At 42.3% G+C, this 20,304-nt stretch overlaps 1 protein-coding gene across 4 annotated transcripts in view; it reads left to right on the forward strand.

The window, feature by feature from the left end:
* The first annotated feature begins 314 nt into the window (after positions 1–314).
* Positions 315–20,304, forward strand: part of nav3 (neuron navigator 3) — a 180,377-nt gene continuing 160,387 nt past the window's right edge. For 2 of the 4 annotated variants that reach the window (XM_085436874.1, XM_085436875.1), the window contains exon 1: positions 315–790. In XM_085436874.1, coding sequence (XP_085293000.1) covers positions 533–790 — 258 coding nt within the window. In that variant the 5' untranslated portion in view covers positions 315–532. The remainder of the gene's footprint in view (positions 791–20,304) is intronic. The other 2 variants (XM_085436876.1, XM_085436878.1) reach the window with 1 other exon arrangement.

The following is a 20,304-nucleotide window of genomic DNA, read 5'->3' on the forward strand; positions in this document are numbered from 1 at the left end:
GAGAGAAAGTCTATTTATTGGCTTCAGAAAGTCAGAGGATGGTGGGGGGGACAGAGCGAGAGAGAGCTGTCTTGACAGTTCTCTCTGGGAGCGCACATGCACGCTCAGCCAGGTCTCTGTAATCACCATTTTGCTGAGTGGTGGTTATATCTTCCAGAGGAGTTCACGCCCCCTTGAACAGTTTTGGCTGACTTTGTGGTACACTTCTGACAGAGAGAGAGAGAGTGCAGGGGAAGAGGAGGGAATGTAGTTGCTTGTGGGAGGAGAAGGAGGAGGGAGTGAACGAGAGGAAGGAGAAGCCTTCTCAGTTTCTGTGAGTCCTGCTGGCTGTAGGCTACAGAATGAGCGCAGTTGCTTTCCTCTCGGTCTGAGAGGCAACTGCTGTTTTTTTTTATTTTTTATTTTCTTTTTTTTGTTTGTCCTTCCCGTCGTGGGCCACACATCAGAAGGAGACACTGCAGATTTGCTTCCCTTTCATCTTCTTCTTCTTTTTTAACCTGTCTTCTACTTGTCTGTTATTATTTTTGTTGCCATGCCGGTAGTTGGCGTAGCTTCCAAGCTTAGGCAACCCTCTGCAGTGGGCACGAAGCCAGTGCACACCGCTCTCCCCATCCCTAGCGCGGTCAGAGCAGCCACCTCGCAGGGCTACATGGCCCGACAGCAGGAACTCAGGACAAACGAAGGTGCCCCGGGGCTCTCATGCCAGCTGTCAGTCAAGTCTGATTACAAGCGAGAGAAGAGCCCAGAAGGGAAGTCCAAAGCCGAGACGGAGGAGAGCAAGATCTGCAAGGTTAGTGGAGATGGACAGACTGTTAGCAGCTATGTGTGCAGGTTGTAGTGACACTCGGAGACACAGGTGTCAGAGAAGAGACTGTCTCTCTGTGGCTGCTTTGCTCTCTGAGCAGGTGTCATTCAAGCCTTGAAACAGAGCTCAAGCACACAGCAGTGAATCATGTGTGCGCTGGTGGGATGATTTTGCCGGCTTTGGGTCATCAACTAAGAAGGGAAACTGGATGAGTAATGTATTGCCGGCAGTGTATTACCTCATTCTGCTGCCCATTTAGTTTCCATACGCTTTAAAAATGTGTGTGTGTGTGTGTGTGTGTGTGTGTGTGTGTGTGTGTGTGTGTGTGTGTGTGTGTGTGTGTGTGTGTGTGTAAGGTGTGTTAGTAGCGGACGAGAAATGTAGGTATTCAGGCATTTGTATGTGCATTTTGTCGAGAAATATGAAATTCCTGATCAGCTCGTCTATGGAGACATAAGCTACTGTAGTAGGCCAGAGGATTAGAGGAACATGGTTTGTGTGTACACGCTCATGCAGGATAATAATTCAGATAGATTACTGGTGCTGTCCCCCTGTTCTCAGAGCATATTCTTAATACGTCCAGCTGCATCAAAGTGCTGTAGATGAATAATAGGTTCAGATAGTCTTGTTAAGTGCTTCACCCTGCAAGATCAAGGCTGTTCCAAGTTCTTTCCCTTTTGCAAAAATGTTTGGCTCAAACTGGAACAGTGAAGGTGGGGCTGGTGTATCCTGAGAAGGAAGCAGTTTTCAAAACTCCCCGCCAAATAGCTTCAGCAGAGCCTCAGCCCATCCCACATCCAGAGCCGTGTGAGCGCAAAGTGAAACTTTCCTGTTTAGCTAGTTGATCTCTCTCCCTCCCTGCACCGGCTTTTGATTCTTTTTACCGCTACATGATTTCCTGACAGACAAAAAAGTGACTCCTTAAGTGTGAATCTTTTTTTCTCTGATACTGAACAAAACTGCTGATCTTCCTCGTGATCTTGAAGAAATGTGGGCAAAAGGCATTAAAGCAGGGGTCAGTGCGCCTTCTGCATTTAAATCCTCCCAGTGTGTCTGTGATTGAGTTGAAGTCACCTGCAGGGTGACTGTGAAACAGGTAGGGAGGGGGGTGTTTCATCATTAACCTGCTTCTGAACCGGCAACTTCAGCTTGACTTTCAGCTCGTTAACACAGCTTGACTCCCGCTTGCTCCAATAAGTGACTGTTTGTTTTTGACTGGAGATTGAAGAAGATGAATTTAGAAGTTGATTTTAATTTGTGCCAATGTCCATTACTTTTTATGCTTTGGAAATTTCTCCAGGTTTCCCACATCTTTCTATCTATATTTTCACATGTTCTTTTCTTGTTCATGTTTATTCAGTGTTCCATAAACAACAAGGTCTACTGTGACAGATTTGTTGCAAGTGCACTGCAGTTCTGACCCTCGTCCTTCATATCACTAGAGGTTTGCAAGACTAATGGACAGAGCATCAGCTAAACTGCCTGAAATGAAGTGCAATCAGCGCACAATATTATAGTCCTTGTCCCTGAGAAGCCTGTAGGCAGGCAGAAATCACTTGCCTGCCCCAGCCTGTCAGTGTGTGTAAGGAATGGGTGGTATGGAGGGGGTAATTAGTCTGTCTAATTGTGTTGTGTAGTCACTAAAGAGCTTTACTTTCAGGACTTCCAGAGGGAAAAATAATGGAGAGAAAGTGGAGTAAATGCTGTCATTATTCCTTCACATCAACCAACACCCCCTGTTTAATTTAGAGTCCTCTTATCAAACAGGATCAACAGGATCAAGCACAGGTCTATGTATGCACGTGCACATGTGTACCGCGCATGCTTGTTTGTGCACATGCAGCTCCCACCTCCATATATACAGTGGTGCCAGCATGTGTTAGCTTGTTTGCCTGAGATTAAGCACATCCTAACATGATTGGCGTTTCCCAAAGACGAAAGTATTTTTTCGATGTTTAAGATTTCACCTGCCTGTGGTGGAAAATTCCACTTGTCTGCTTAATAAATGTTAATGAAACATTAATAACAACGTGTGTTACATGTCATTGTGAAAGCACAATCGTGAACCCAAGAGTCCCCAAGAGTCCAGCATATCCCATTGGTATTGTTACTCCTGGAGCAGAATGACCATGACAAAAGTGGAAGAAAAATAAATATTTTATGTAAGTATTAAACACAGTAAGTGCTCCAGTGCTGGTTTTGACAGAGCCAAGAAGGAAGTCCAAGTGAATCTTAATACAAGCTCCTCTAAAAACAAATCATAGTCCGAGTCCAAAGCTGAAGGTACTTTGTAGCTATGGCAGAGAAAGGCCGCCGCACTCACGCTCCATCTGTGATAAGCAGTGGACAAAAGTGTTGCAGGCTGTTACTTGGGTGTCTAATGGTGTGCAAAGGGCACAATTAAACTTCTCAGACAAGGTTAATTTTAGTTCATCCAGTTTCTGTTGTGGCCACTGTCAGCTGGATTAATTCGGTCTGCATTTATTGTGAGGTGGATAATCCCCCATGGATCTACAACACAATAGACTACACTTATTTCACAGGAGTGTCTGCAAGTCTGTGCGTACAGTATGTGTGTGTTACTTTCCACTGTGTTTCCGAACTTCTGATTTTGCCACTAAATTTAAATTAACAATTAGTATAACTCTTTGTACATATATTACAGATACCAGGAATTAAGTTAGATTCACTGTAGATGATACTGCTGGTGGGCTTTTTACAGCTAACTTTGCAAAAGCGAGAACCTGAAAGACATTTGCTGTGAGTGGCAGAAATTGCTGTCTACTGAAACAGATTCTGATTGCATCAGATGATCAGCCTTTCTTTCTGAAGTACTTTCACTGCTTGCAATGCTATGAATTTCCAGGTTACCTTAGCTCTTAGCTAAAGTTAATTTCAGTTCTCACAAATGCAAGCAGGCGGAAGTGCAAACCTTGTGTGTCTTTAGCAGTGTTGTGCAACACCTTACCTCTTCATATATCTCCCATGTCAATCTATGGTTCTGGGCTGTCAAAAAGTACTTCCATATAACCCTCCACAATTGAGATTAGAATACAGCTCTTCCTGTTGTACTCTCTGCCGACAGTTCACATCAATCCTTGCCTACGGCGCTGCTAGATGAATGGGTTCAGTGAAGAGTTTATGCGAGTCGACTGAGCCTTAATGAAGTGTCAGCATTGGTACCACTGATGGGGAATTATCTTGTACATCTAGAGTTTTGGCAGCTGTCCAAATCACACAGCCCAGAGACTTATTTAGCTGGTATTTTACGGTTCTCTTTGAGGTAGCGCTTTAAATTGCATCACACTCTTGTTATTGATTCTATGGTAGGGTGAAAAATAAATAATGCTGATGGGGTTTCTGTTTATTCATCCTTGAAGAAATATGTGGGTGCTAAAGCTATGCCTGTTCATGCCTTTATGCTTTGCTTGCGCTTGAATTTGTTTGTTTGCGGACAACTTTAAGTACCTGTTACCTTAAAGCTGAAACGTTGCTACTCTGCCATGCGCTCTCTTAGTGAATACTCACACTGAATAGGGGTGTGAGGGTGTCTTTGTCTCAGAAATGCAGCTCATTGTATATACAAGCGGTGACTGTTGCATGTTGCTATTTTTGATGTCCTGTGATGTTAGTTGTGTTATCCTAGGATGTAAGTGTTTCTGGTGCTAGAGAGCACCACACACACGCACCCACTTAAAGAACAAAAAAACATCCTGTTGATCCTCAGTGTGTTTGCTTTGCACAGCTAATAATCAGGTTCTGTTGTATATTTTTCTTGTTTGGTGCGTCTCCTCTCGTGCTCTGACCTGATAAACCTCTAAGCAATAATATGGGTGAAAGTAAGATGGAATGCTTTAGGGAATAAGGTCAGAGTCCGGTGAGTTTGAGTGAGCAGAATGTAAACAAACCTCCCTTTTTCTGTGGGTGGCCCTGATACTGTCACTTTCTCTTGTCTTCTTTTTCCGTTTTCTACCATTGCCTCTCTTACCATCAGTTTTTGGCTCATGTCTGTGTGCAGTAGGTTTCAGTAGCATGCCAGTCATCTGCAAAGCAATCGAGCCATTGATGGTTTTTTGGGGTTTTTTAAGTTGATGTCTCGTGTGCAGCACAAATTCATTTGGCACTTTCACACCAGCTTCTTCCATGCAGGCAAAATAATAAAATTAACCTTATACAACAGTTACCTTTAACTGGGTTTAATATTCATTATCACCATTAAATGTATCTACTATAACCCTTATTTTTATGTAAAAGAAAACTTTGTCTTCATGTCATTTGATTTTTTACAGTTTACAGATTTGGTAGCTGTGCACTGGCCTATTTAACCTCTGACAAACCCTGGCAGGTTCTGCCTGGATGTCAGCGGTCAAGGCATGCTCTTTTTGGCTTTCCAGCTTTCACTCAGTTCTCACTCAACCCCTCAAGTGGCTCTGACGCTGCTGAAACAACAGAGAAAACAGAGGGAATGAGAGGGAGGCCAGCTTGTTCCAGTAGAGGGGAGGGAGGTTGGCTGAGATCGGTTCTGCAGGGTGTCTGAACGTGTTCTAGTCATTGGGTGGTCTGACTCGTTGTGTGCCGAACTCCATATCTGGAAAAGAAGGGGGTGCGGATACTAACAAACAGGATGAGCACTTCTTCCAGTAACAAAGACCAAGAGAGGTGATTCTTTAAAACACTGTGACAAGATTAAAGTATTGTTTTAGGCTGCACTGATTCTAAACTGCTTTTTTAAAGGAACCCACAAAATATTCAATTTCTGAGTAAAGTGGGGTGAGAGATGACATGAAATGACCACTTACATGTGTAACAAGAGATTGCAGCCCATGTTTGTTACAGCAGTTTTTGTCATACTCAGTGTTTTAGCTGCAGCTCTGCAGTAGATTGTCCCTGCAGTTGTGGCAGCAGTGCAGTTGAAGGTCAACGAGCCTGTGGTCTGTTCAGCCAATCTGAAGTAATGTGTTAACAGGGGAGTCCACCCCAGCTCACTAGGCCTGATCCAAGCTGGAAACATGGCAGTGATTTTTAGTCTAACAAATTATTTTGAACCATAAGATTATCAAATTAAACCATGAAATGTGAAAAAAATCAGATTACCCTAACATATGCTGCTGCTGAATAACTACCACTGATGTGATTCACTCACATTTTTTACATTAGTCCACTTTTGCAACATTCCCCCACGCTGCTGAGATTTCTGATGACCCTTGGGTTGAAATTGGGAAAATATTTGAAACAATATTATGCTTTCCAGTGCTGTCCTTCCCTCCCTCTTTCTGTGCTTTTTTGTCTTGCACACTGTATTTCATTGCCTTCTGTGCTGCTGGGAGCCTGCTGTCGGCCGTTGTGTTTAAATCTTGGAGTGAGAACACACAGAGAGGCTGGTGTTTACAGTACAGCCACACCGGTTAAAAATACCTTCCCCTGGAAGTGCAGCCATCCTGCTCCCTCCAAAACACCAAGAAAAACAAGAATCGCTGCACAACTTTTTGGAAGAAAGCAATGAAAAACCGCATGAGGGTTTGAGCTTCTTTTCTTCACTGGAGCCAGGATTAAGCAAATTATGTTGCTTTTTATTGTGAGTCTTAAACAATTTTATGAAAATAAAATGTGTTAGAGCTGTTAGGAATTCATTGCTTTATTCAAAGAAAAAGGCTTGACATCATACATTATACCCACCTGAGGCTCCATGATTATATAACCTGTTGTTGTTTCCCCACATTTTGAGGTTTCTCTGGTGTTTAACTAGGGTTTTGTGTGCAGAAAATCAGGGCACTAATTGTATGCATGAAACGGTGCATGCATGTCTACATGACAAAGTAATGCCTTGTTGTCATGCATGTATGCATGTACATACACACTTGCATACGTGCACACGCTGCCATGCATGCTCCAGGCCTTCTGCTAGTTCAAAGGTAACCTTAAATGTTCCAAGAGAATCAAATGTTCCATGAATTGTTCATCTTCATCTCTTGTTTGTTGTGTCATCAAAAAGAAAAACAAACACAGAATTGTGCATTTGAGGATTTTTATATATATATATGTATATGTATATGTATATGTATGTATATATATATGTATGTATATATATATCTATATATATATATATATATATATATATATATATATATATATAATCTCCTTGCATCTGTCCACACATACCGACATACATTTTTATTATTCCTGTGTCTGTTTGTGCATGCTTGCTTGTATTTCTTGTCTTTGGTCGTGAATTGGCTTAGCTGACCATTTGCTGTCTGTATGTAATCAGTATACTGCTATCCTATGTTTGAGGGAGGCCCTCTTGAAAAGCAATTTATGAACTGAGTTTCACATGACAAGAGTGTCTGAACCATCAATACTTCAAGGTTACTTTCAGTCAGCAGAGAGATATTTGCAGTCACAGACAGAGGAAGTTTGGAGTGTGTGGTGGAGGTAGATCCTCTTTACCTCTTTCAACTCAGCTGTCTGTCAGCAGTCTCTCTGTCTGCCCTGTTTTTGTTAGCATGCTCTTTTCTCTTCTCCTCCTCGAGCGCTTCTTTTTACATCTTCCCAGCAATTCTGTTTTCCACTCTGTCTTCTGCCACTGTCTTTCTGCTCCTACCCATTCCCAGCATTCCTCTCTGAGTCCTTTTTTCTGTCTCTCCTGACTGGAGCCTGTCTCTAATTCCAACCCTGCTACTCACTTACTGGTATTTTCATTTGACCTTTACACCCATCCCTTCTCTCTTTGTCATGTTTTTTTAATCCTTTCCCTAACTTTTCCTTCACCTTTCCTTCTTATTTTCCTCCTTTATCTGACCATCTTTTCCTCCTTGATATTTTAAGGAGAAAAGCAGCGGGAGAAAGTTAAAACACACCTGGACTAGTTTTGTCTCCAGCTGTCACAGAAAGCTTCTCTTCTCTTCTCTTTACTTGTTCCTTTTATTTCTTGATTCATTTTGGTTAATCTGCACTATATCACCACAGCTTGTCAAACAGTGAGTCAGGCAGCTCTTTGGAAACACCTGGGAAAGCCACAACAACCAGTGTCAGAAGCATCCAACCAAGCGTTGACAGGGAATGAACATGCTAACACATCCAATAACACATGCTAAAAATAGCCACAAAGCATGTGCTTTTAGACGTCCAGGGAGAAAGATTGGTGATGAGGTATTGAGTCAGGGTTTACGCCGCCGCAGCACTAACTATGAACAGAAATAAAGGATTCTTGCCACCTAAAAGTGGTGCAAGGGTGACTGTACATACTATCAAGTCAAAGGCACAGTCTGATAACATGTCTGCGGGCTAAATGCGTCAAATGTTTTCCAATTTTTACCATTTTATCTAGATTTTCAGTAGCTCTAAAAAAATGATGCACATCTTCTTTTGGAACATTTTCATACAAAGCTAATAAACCCAAAGTACTCCTCTAGGGCACAAGTCAGCTCAGTCATAAATATTAAAATGTTCCAGTTCTAAAGTTTATATCAGACAATTTTCTTTTTATACATGTTGCTTTAGACTTTATATAGTTTGGAAACAATGCCACTCGCCAATATGTGTGTTTTATTTTTAATGCTAAATTTCACTGGGTCTTCCTCTGTTATGACAAATGGCAGGTAGCTGTGTTTTTATAGGGACGTGGCAGTACGCATTGAAAAAGCTTGGAGCAAAGTTCATCTCCTGGCTCCAAAGGTACATTTGCAAGACTATATTTCCAGTTGCCCACTGATATTTATCACTATAAAACACTGGTTGCAGATTGCACCTCAGAGGTGTGCATGTTTAGCAATATGAAATGAGACCGAATGCTGCATAAAAAAGGACACCAATCATTCATCCTTGGATAACATTTAAGGGCTTACTGTTGACTGTTTTTGATAAATAGAAAATACAAACCAATCCTCAGATGCAGCCAGCTGGATGAAAAGCTTGTTCTGGTGGGATACTGGGTGGTGGTTTGGTGCAGTACCCTCCCTTGGCTCGAGCTTTTACGGGGCATTTAACAGACGGATCACACATGTTTTTGTGGAGCGGTTAGCCCTCACATTTAGATTCATCATTACCCACAACCAGCATCTGTGTTCTCATTATTTTTTTTTCCTTTTTTTCAGTCCAGACATGTCGGTTTTTCTTATTTTGTGTATTTTTTGTGTCTGCAGAAGCCTTATGTAAAAGCCAGTAAAACGTCAACTGGAAATCATTACTGTTACTCATATTTCAGCATGTTTGCTTTGAGAAGCATTTGTTGTACCTTGATTCATATTGGCTAACAGTACCACGTGTGGCTGCATGTTTAAGATGGTAGCCTCAGTTTAATGGAAGGCCCGATTACGTGCCGCAGCATCTTTTATATTGTGGACGTTGTCTTGTTCTAATGTAATTTATATAGACTGTAACTCGGAACGCGAAACAAACAGTCTGCTTGGCTGTTCTAGTTTATTCTGACATTGTGTGATGCGGACATGCATAGCCACAACTTCTGTAGATTTACAGTTGTGGAAAGATAATGCAGGTCGAGGCAGCCTCGTGAATCATAATGCAGTCATGAGGTCATGCACTGGCTCAGTGACGCGTGACCCCTCTAACCTCTGGCCAGTTTTTTTCGAGCACTGTGGCATCATTTGATGTGTCCGTGGCCTTTTGGTAAAAGTAAATGGACTGTAAAACTGCATGCTGCAAAGCTGCAACTGGAGCCTTGTGGGTGCATGTCTCTGTCTGTGCGCCTCTGTCAATAAAAATGAAATGAATTTTTACAGTAATATAAGTTATAAAGTCATTTTAATGAAGTGGGAGGGTTGGTATTTTCTGACGCTGCTTACAAGCAGGAAGAAGAAGAAGTGTGTGGTTGAAATAGTTGAAATCTAATAAGTGATTACACTGTGTACAATCTGCTGTAAGCTCTGCAGTAATTTGATGCATAGATCAACCAGAATCTGTAGAAAATATATGTAAAGAAAAACTAATTTTCTTTTTTTTAAATTGAAACTCACTCATATCTTTGGTCCATTTTTGGAAAGCTGGGTCTAAATGTATCCCACATCTATCCCACTTCCCTGTGAGATTGTTTTATTGCTAGTCTTTTGTGTGGGCTACAGATGGGCCTTTCCATTAAAGCACCTCTCCAGTATAAAATAAAATTATTTCCAACTCAACATCACAACCTTATTTCCTCTATTGGCTGTATTATGTTTGCCCATAAAGTGTTAACACTGCTATTAATGAGTGTTAAACATGAACTACATGCCCTGGCGCCGTCATGGGAAGCTGAAGTCTAATTCCTCCCCTTTCACTTTCTTTCCTCTCTGCTGGCCTCCCCACATGGTCAGCAGAGCTCTGCTTTTTGGATCAGAGTGAATTTTCTCACAGGATACGTCTCCTGACACACATTGCAGTTTGGTTTTATTTACTGGCTGCTGTTGTTGTTGCTCCCATGTGAAAGCTCATACTAGCTTTTAACAACCTTGGGTTTTTTGGTGATGCGTGCTCTAAGAGTTTTTTAAAACTCTTCTGATTTCCTCTCCCAACCCAGCGGCCTTGGGTGTTGTTGTCACTTAAATAAACAATGTTTTTGTAGAGTTCCATCTGCCAGGGGGACAGTAGCATCACCAAGCTTCCACCCACCCACACACCCCCACCTATTTTATCCCTACCTCTAAAACAAAGAATCTGATTAATAGCACTAAACTGTAAGGCTTGTTTTTAAAAATAATCTTCTTGATGGTTATGCGTTGCCCTCATATTGCAGAAGTAAATTACAGTGAGTCTATGTCTGTGTCAACACTGGAAGGTCATTAACTCAGTGATTCATTATTTAAGCGTTTGTATCTGACATCAACTGATATGGGAAAAAAGCAAAGATTCGCCTTTAAAATCCTGTTATGATGAAGAGCCACAGAGACTCATTTTATGTTGTATTCCTGCTTTTAAAACTGAAAAGACTGAAGTCTTAATGAAAGGGCATGAGGTTCCTTGTAGCAGCTATCATGCTGACTGTTGTTTGCCAGTAGGTTGTCCAACCAAACTGCCCCGTTGGAGATGAGACAAGAGGCTTTTGTATTGCTTCTTTCAAATGCAGATACCTATAGGTGTTGCCAAAAGTTTGACTAGAAAGGTTTCAAAGTAAACTTTTGGCAACACCTATAGGTAATCATTATCTGGCTTCACTGTACTTTGACTAGAAAGGTTTCAAAGTAAAGTACAGTGAAGCCAGATAATGATTTTGAAAGAACTGTGCAGGAGACTACAGCCAGGGAAACGGATAGAAAAGATTATTTGAGGGTGAGTGGAGAGGATATGATTCATGTGGAAAAGCTGATACAAGGTACTTCACAAAAAGATGAGTTGCTCAGTGCAGAGTGTGACTCTGCTATCTTCACCGGAGAAACACATTCGGTAGATGGCAGGATTTAGGACATTTGAGCTGCTGGATTGGAAGGAGATGCAGGCACCTCATTCAGGTTTAAAACCTTAATCTTTCTCTGCATCTGGTTCACTTTTTGGCCTTGTGGAGGGAACAGCTAAATGGCCTGTAAATGGCCTGTATTTGTGTAGCGCTTTACTAGTCCCTAAGGACCCCAAAGCGCTTTACACATCCAGTCATCCACCCATTCACACACACGGTCACACACTGGTGATGGCAGCTACATTGTAGCCACAGCCACCCTGGGGCGCACTGACAGAGGGGAGGTGAAGGTAAGGTAACTACAGGGTGGAGGTTGGAAGGAAATGTGAGCCTGAAGAGAGAGGGAAAATTGTAGTAGCTGGTTCAGGGACACTGCTTTGCACCACAGGTTAAGGAACCAAATTCGAATCTGTAGATTCAAGCCAACTTTTCTAAGAGTAGGCGAGGACAGAAGGAGAGGAAGTGAAATGAGGTTGTCTGGCTGAAGCTGTGGGATTGGGAGGTGGGTGCTGTATGGACCAGGTGCCTTACGTTAAGGATACCCAAGATGGAAGAAGTCTGAGCCAACAACTCAAACCTAATTCAAGTTCCACTGGCTAAGGTGCCACTCATTTGGAGCACATTTCTTTTTGAGCTACACGGCACTCCCTCCCTTCTCACCCCTCACTTAGTTGTGGCATTTAGACGGTTTGAAGCCACAGTATGTACAATACAATGTTCTATCATGCCCAGACCATAGGAGTTGGAGATGCTGTTCAACAGACAGTATTGTAAGTTTAGAAAAGATGGGATCTCTTTTTGAGCCAGTCCTCAGTGAATGCTGCTAGACCTTTTGTGTTTAAATTGGAACCATTATTTACATTTTATTATTATTATTCATTGTTCTTTGAACATGTTGGAGGTGATGGCTTTATGGTGATGCTTTGTGACAAACAATAGGAGGAAAACCTCTTTGTGCCAGCAGATGTGAAGCAAACGGATAAACAAAACAAACAACAACAAACAGTTTGTGTCCGAGCTGCGGACACAAACTTTTGACTTTTGTCAAACTTTTTTCATTTGTATTTGGGGTAAGCAAAATCTGCTGGAACGCACCACACTCCTGTCTTTGTGATAAGATATGCGCCATGAGAGGCCGTCCGTTTGTTAACCCTCAGATTCAGAAGGAACAATGCGGTTTTCATCTTTTTAATAGAACGCTTGACCAAAAATTAGATTACAAAGGTGGGAAATGAGCTTGTTCCAAAGGGTGGCTGGGTTCAGCCTTAAAGATAGGTGATACTTTCACACCTCTGGGAGCAACTCAGAGTAGACCTGCTATTCTTCCACATTGAAAGGAGCCAGTTGAGGTGGTTTGGGCTTCTCCTGAGTGAGGCATGTCCAGAGGCCCAGGTGGACAAGGAGGAGTAGGCCCAGGACATGCCAGAGAGGTTATCTTCACCATTTCCTGGGCAAGAGTACATTCTCCCCGATGAAACAGAAAGTAAGAGTTTAAAGCTACATCATAACACTCTTACTGTTCCTTCACCCTCCATTGAACTATTTCCCTTTGTTGGCAAACAAAAGCTACTTAGAAGACTAAATACAATATCTTAATAGTTCACAGATGAATAGTACAGGAAGATTGCTGAAACACCATGCCCAATATGACCCAAAAAAGAAACAAGTGGCATCTAATAACTAGCTCTAGTCACAGGTGAGTCTGTGACTGCTGAGCAAGAGCACAGAGACAAGATCAAAATGACTGTTTTGGCCTTCTCTTAGGAAACTTTTTTATCTTGTAAAGCCATAAAACTCTATTATTATCGTATTACTGTTTCAGTGAGGCCTTATTATAGTTGAAGCAAACACTACATTTGTTTCAAAACAGGCGGGGAAGTTCAAGCTTGTGGTTGCTGCACATTTTCTTGCCTGTAAAATATCTTAGAAGGAACTTGGCGCGCAGCTTTTTTCTTTATATAGTCTACGATATCAGTTAGTGTGAATATACACAATTCATGTTTGCAATTGTGTGAAATTAAAGCATGTCCTGGGGTTTGGGGGGGTCTACAAATCTTTTGTAGACTGGGAATGTGTGCATGCCTTTATGTATGTGCGAGCCTCATTTTCCCAGATCTCAGTTCCAGAGAAGCACTTGGCACTAACAACCTGAGCTGTAACACTTAACAGCAAAGTTGTTTACTCTTTACCGGCCCACTTTACCCTCATTTTGGGAGGGTTTCTCTGCCTTTGGCATAGCAGCATGTAGACATTTTTACAGCTTACTATGCTCAACACCATCTTACTAGCAGCTCTAATGGTCTGATGTGTGTTTTGTATGTGTGTTTTTGCAAGAACTCCGGGTTATGGATTAAATTTTGAGAAAGCCAATAAAGGCAAATGCTTGATCATAATACTCAGATTCTTCTGTGTTATTGAAAATGTGCACTTACTATGTAAATATGTTGCTGTGTTTCCTATGGGTGCAAGAAAATTATAGATGGGGAGGAAGTAAAGCCTCCTCACTGAAATAATCTGTCATCTTAACAGTGTCTTCAATAAGTGGTTATGCACCATCCCTCTAATGTCCAGTAAGCCAGTCATTATTACAAAATAAGTTGTGATTTGGCAAATGATATAAGGACCAGCTTGCTGTATATTAGCCCACATATATACAGTAAGTGCTGCAAACAACCCCATAAAGTATTAACAGGAACCACAGCTCCCCTTCAAATGACTAAGTGCAAACATTCCAGGGTATTTTGAGATTATCCCTTTTAACACCTGATGTTTTCACAGATGTTGCAGTGAAAATGTCAAAGCAGCACCTTGCAGCACTGTAGGAGTGAGCTGTAGCAAGCATGGGTAGCAGCGTGCAAATGGGACCCAAAACCTTGGCTTGGAATTTGCGTTATCTAGATAGCAACACATGACAGGTTGCCTGCGAGACTGTGTCTGTATCAGTCCTTTAAAACCCAACCAGCGCTACAATTATTCTGCACTAGTCTGTGGGGAAAAGGGTCATTAAAATTATTTGATGAATAAAAATTATCATGACTTGCCAAGAAGTTGATACATTCAAAGTTTGGCTGAAGCAGCTGGCTGTAGATCACACACACACTTTGTCTTTTCATCTTGTAAAGGGGTAACTGTTCCAAATGGAGCGGTAGGAGTGTGACTCAAGTCCGTGATGGGAGACAAAATTATGATTTTAATAATGTGTGTGCAGTGAAGCATGGTGTTTACAACTGCACTATTCTTGAAGTTTAACCCACGGCCTTGTGCTTTAGTCCTTGTAAAGAAAAATACATTACCTAGTTTGCATGGAAGAATTATATTATCCTTGTAGTGCTGATTGGATCCATTTAAAACGAGGAATGTAAAATAAAAGGGTTTTGCTGTCTGCAGGAGTGTTTCCTTCTGAATGAATCTGCACACCCAGGATGAGTTGTTGCCCATTTGTTACTGCTTCAGAAAAGCTGAGGAAATCTTGATAAAAGAAGAAAAAAAGATTCATTTTTAATCTTATTAATTATTAGCAGTAGAGTTCACTGTCAGGAGACAAAGTGGTAAGGTTAAATAGAGACACTTTAGCCTGAATGAGTCATTGTGTCAGTAGACGCTTGGTATACAGGGAGGTGGGGTGGGGGACGTTAGGAGGGAATTACGGGTACATTTTCCGCCACTGTCCTCAAACCTGCCAAGCCCAGACACCAAGCTTAGACAGCAACCAGCTTACTTAGTGGCTGCACTCTGTCTGTCCTCAGCATTAGACACTTCAGCTAATGTTTTGGGCTGGAGCATTAGCCGCAATGGGTAGAAGTATGTTTGCCTTGGAAGTAGTAGCCTAGCCGGTGAGTGCTGCCATCCATGTCAAGTGGTACGCAGCATTATACCGTCTCAGGCAAACTTGGACGCCTAACGTGAGGAATTAATTTGCGGTTGTTTCAACACGAGCCTGAAGTGGTCGGCCCAGAGGCAGTATCGCATCCAAGGGTCAGTAGGGGTGTAATTATAGGGAAATCTGTTTAAATATTTGAACATATTTGTTGACGCTCTGTGACATGTGGAATTGTGCCCCTCTTGCGTCAGGACTGCACAATCCTTTCCCAGTTAGGGTGTTTTTTTAGCGGCAGTCCTCCATCTGTCCTCACTGGAAAAATTGCACGAAGGCCTCTCAGCAAAGCGGCCTCTTTGCACGTTTTCCTGTATCAATCCTCTTTGCAGGGTTTGATAAGTCACACTCACCCTAAGGCAGTTGGGAGTTGGCGTTTTTCCCTGAATTTTTTTTTCCCCCCCAGTCAGCAGACGCCCATTTTGCTTTAAACTTGGAAATTTGAGTGCAAAAAAGCCGGCTTTTTTCTTTCTTCACTCTTTCTGACTGTGCTTGTCCTCCCCTCCACCTTTAGTTTCCACCACACAACTATCATCGTGCATGCACACACTTTCCACAGCTAGTGCCTTCGCTGAGTGACTGACACTTTGAGAAGACGGCAGTCCAGGGGTCACACAGTCACTGCGGTTAAATCTGGGATCCAGAACTTGAATAAAAAGGTTCTGCCTACGTTTTCATTAGTGCCCTTAAGCAAGGCGCTCACTGGCTGTCTATTGTAAGTCCTTGGCTGGAGGAGCTCGGCAGCCAGCAGGTGAAGGCTTCCAGACGTGAGAGCGTGGAACATTATGAGTAAGTAAAGCACCGCTGAAAATGCGTGCATGCTAAGTCAGTCTTCCCCCGGATGAATAAAAGCTTTCTAAAAATCCTGATTTTGGGCCAATCTTCCACACGACCCACTGCAAATACATCAAGGCCCAAGAGGCACTTTTTATGGTGCAACATTGTGCTGTCGTAAATCACCAAAAATTCAAAAGGCCTGTCTTTTTCACCAATGTTTTTTGAATTTATCTGTCGTGTCAGAGACACAAACACAAAACACTAAGCTTTTCCAAATGTCTGGAACTTGGGAAGCTCAGAGCATCATAAAAAAACTCCGAGGTGGTTTCCAGATCTGTAGGCTGACAGGCTGAGGTCAGCTGATGAGGCTGTTTGCATCGATCGGCTGCTGCTCGCCTCTGACCTTTGTGCGCTGCCTCGTTAAAAGACTGCACGTATATCTGAATGCTATCTGCCAGTTTGCATTAGTTATTAGCAAAGTGTCTGTTTTGTGTCATTCACTTTGAGAAGAAATCTGGATATTTTCAGTTAACGTTGTGTAATTGGAGTCTCTGCATCTCCTGTAAGGATTTTGTTTACCAACACCAGGAACACTGGCCAAAGCTGAATAAACTACACAGTGTCGTAAATATTTGACATGGCATGAATAATGCTGCTGTTTTGCCTTTACATGTGGTGAAGTTAGGGTGGAGAAAGTTTCCTCCTTGGAGGGCTTTTCTGCTGTATTATTTGCTGGCTGAATTTCCAGCAGTCTGATGTACCTCACAAGTGGACAAGATACTGACTTTGAGGCTTTACATAGAGCATTAGCAGCATGCTGGGTTCCTTCAGCTCAGCACAACATTTAAGCTGTAAATGTTCACCAGATACAGTGAAGTGCTGAAAGAATGAGCGAGAGATGATCAAAGAGAGCGAGGTGGTCTGCCCAGGATTGGCTTCATGTCTTGCCACTGAACACATGCTGTAAACACCCAAGTTCAATATGTAGATGCTGCTCTTTTTCTAGAAAAAAAGAGATAGGTGGGAGCATCAGAGAAGAAGTGAGGTCAAGAGATGTCGATCATATACAAGAGAAAAAGGCAAAAATTGTTGCTTTGGATGAAAAAAATAACAATGAAAAACCATACACTTACAGTGGCTAAGAAGTAACTCGCACCACAAGAACACAAGAATATTTCACAAGAACTCGATGGCTTGGATGTGCCGATGTAGCTTTCTAACAAAGATCCCGACCTTTCCACCGTAACCACCAGCATGTCAGCATTTTCCACAACTGGCTCCACCAACATGTTGTTGTTTTTGGTTTTAGTGATGGGATAAGTCGCTTATTATATGTAATACACACTTCTATGGAGTTGCCATAATGATCCTCTGACTTTCCAGCTGTCAACAAATTGCATAATCTTCTCCTTTGTTTTGTGTTTTATGCCAATTATTGTGATCATGGCTAAACATCAACGCATTGCCACTGCACCTGCTTGCATAGTTGTATTGTATCAGCTTCCATGGAACTTATGTTGCTATTAGTTTAAAGGACATTTTTATGTTTAGTAATTTCAAAACAGCGAGAGCAGCTCAGACAACATCCTTGAGTATAAACCTTGGAGTCCATATCATAAAGCTGATAAGGTTAAACATATTTGGACATCTGCTGACTGTGTGCAAGAATGCAGAGGGAGTTTTTCCGAGGGCCTCTTGTAAAATTAGAAGGAGACAAGGGCATTGATTTGTGCAGTTTTAATTGAAATATTTTGGAATATTTGGGGAGATTGCACAAAGCAAAGTGACCTCAGTTTGATAGCCTTTTCTGATTTTTTTTTTCCTCGAGTAGCTGGAGCTGTTTGACTGTATCCAGGCATTTCATTAAGCAGTGAGGAAACGCAGACCGCAGCTCTCCCTCACATTTCTTGATGGATTGTGTTTTTAGGGAGGGTGCAGTGGGGCCAATTTAGATGCGGTCATAATTGTTTCAGTGGTCAGTTTTTATAGTGGGAATGTAGAGAGGACTTTGATTTCCAGTTAGCAGTTATTTTGCATGGATAGAGATCAACTTTTTACTTGGCTCTCTGATTAGAGCTGATCCACTTCACAGCTCAGTTCACTTCTCAATAACCAAGGGTAGATTGCAGAGGATTTTTTTATTAGTAAAAGCTTAAAGTGAAAAATCTCAGCAGAAATAATTGACAAAATGGCATACAATCATAAGATAACAAAACCAAACAGAGAACAAATAGCTTCTAACAACAGTGTAATATTCACACATGAGGCTGTAATGTGAAAATAAGGAAGTCGGGCTTTACAATACTTGCTTTAAAAGTGCATTGACGTTGCCTGACATTAAATGGGATATTTCTGCTTTAATAAAATATGGCATTGATGTCTATTAATAGCTATATATCATTGAATAGACCACAACATCGCTAAAAAGATGGAGCAAGACACGTAAGCAGTCAGACAATGACACCGATGGCCAACTACATCTACAAAAATGTGATCCAGGTTGTAAGAAATTGCCCCCTAATCCTGAAGGGAAAGAAAACATTCATCAACCGTGAAGCTGAACTTGATGGTGATGGGGAAAAAGGTGGCAGATATGAACAGAAGCTCTTTTTCCCGTTAGTGGAAAATAAGAACGTTAATGGACCGATTAAAATGCAGGTCACTGATGATCGCTTTTAGAGCTTTTCTTGTCTTCTGTGTCACTCGTCTGTTCGGTTTCAGGTAATGAAATGAAATTCAGGGAGTTTTTTATAGGCTTTTCATATCATTCAACAAATACTGACCGGCAGCATCAAGATGCAGTAGCAGCTAAGACACAGGATTTATTCTGGCCAGCAAGGCTGTGGCAACAAAACACTCCCTAAAACTGTCTCTGTCACGGAGGAGCAGGGAGGACTCGGCGCAGACTGAAATCTCAGAAAAACAGGTTTACTTACACACTCCAGGTGCACTATATACAGGTGAAGGAGAAGGGGGCCAGGGTTCCCAGGGGTGCAGAGCGGGGTCGGGAAAAGCGTCCAGTCTCCAAACCAAACACGAGAAATCTGCATACAGAGAACAAGGGTTAGCACGGAACTTTCACGGACAGAGCTCAAAACTGGCTGAGGCTAAAGTAGCACTGACGAGCGTTATTCAATAGTCCAGCGGCGAGGTGCTCTCAGTCACTGCCTTAAGTAGCGGGAGCAAACAAGGTGAGGAGCCACAGGTGATTGCCTACAGGTGGTGGAGGCCGGGAGCTCACAATGAGCTCCGCCCAGGCAGCGAGCAGAGAGAGAGGAGAGAGAGAAAAGACAAAACATAACATGTAGCCACACAGGGTCAGCCGAGCAGGCACGGGGACCATGACAGTCTCAGTGAGGGATAAAATGTATAATTAAGCTCATTTTTCCCCCCTTCTCAATATCTGTGCTGTTTGGTGGTTTGATATTTGCACATGCTTATGGGATTCACAAGCTCAGCATTTCATCATGGTAATAGCAGCCTATTTTGTTTTAAGTTACTGCATGGCCGGAGAAGTCTGCTGTTTAATGTAGTGCTTTCATGTTTTTCTTTCTGTTGAAATTGCACTCTTGTGTCTTATATCCTCCTCTGCTCGTTGCTCTAATGAAAAAGGCACTTTCTTTGCTTCTCGCTCTTTTTTCCTTTATTAGTGCGCGTGTTTTTCTTCAGCAGTTCCACTTTCAGTGATTACAGACACATATGTCAGTCTTACTTTTAGTTGCTCGTATTGCAGCTTAGTATTTTAGATTGAATCAGTGAGGCGTTTGTCCCTAGCTTGTACAGGCTAGCATAATTTTATCTTCTTTGTCATTTTAAAGGCAAAAAACCCCACAACATGACTAAAGGACTTATTTCTAAAACTTATTTATTACAGATAAGCAAAAAGCTTTCCCAAAACCAACTACTGTAAAACTTTTTGGGCCACTGCTGCTGATTGTGCTGCTCCATCATCCCACTTCATCTGCTACTAACACCACTGAACAATAAGGACTCGGGTTGTGTGTGTCTTTCAGTATCAGTCTGTATCTAAGTTTTATCACGCGTGCGTCTGGAAGCTGGAGGATTAGCTTCAGTGACTTTCCCAAGGCGATGGAGGCGCTTTGCTCTGCTTTGATGTTGCAAGGTGGAGGCCCTTCCCAGCAGGAAACGACAGGAATAACTTGGCTGTCAGGAGGACTTCGTCTAAGGTCTGTCTGGACTCACACGTAACAGAGGCAACTAGAAGTGAGCAGTGTTCAAGTTAGATCTGGCTGAAAGATAACCTCCTAATCGCTCCCTTATCAGTGCAGGAGGAAAGGAGGGGAGAAATGTAAACTGCTGTTGCTCTGCAGCCAATGCATTCAGCGATGATAAATGTAGGCCACAACACCAAGAAAAGCACAGTGGGGGGGACTGTGGAGAAGGCAAACGAACTCAACAACTTCTTCAACAGGTTTGACCAGCCCACAACCCCCCCCCCCACCC

The sequence above is a fragment of the Copadichromis virginalis genome, linkage group LG17 (assembly GCF_057382275.1).
Source record: "Copadichromis virginalis isolate Kocher_CV1m ecotype Utaka linkage group LG17, C_Virginalis_male_GT1.1, whole genome shotgun sequence".
Taxonomy (NCBI): Eukaryota; Metazoa; Chordata; class Actinopteri; order Cichliformes; family Cichlidae; genus Copadichromis; species Copadichromis virginalis.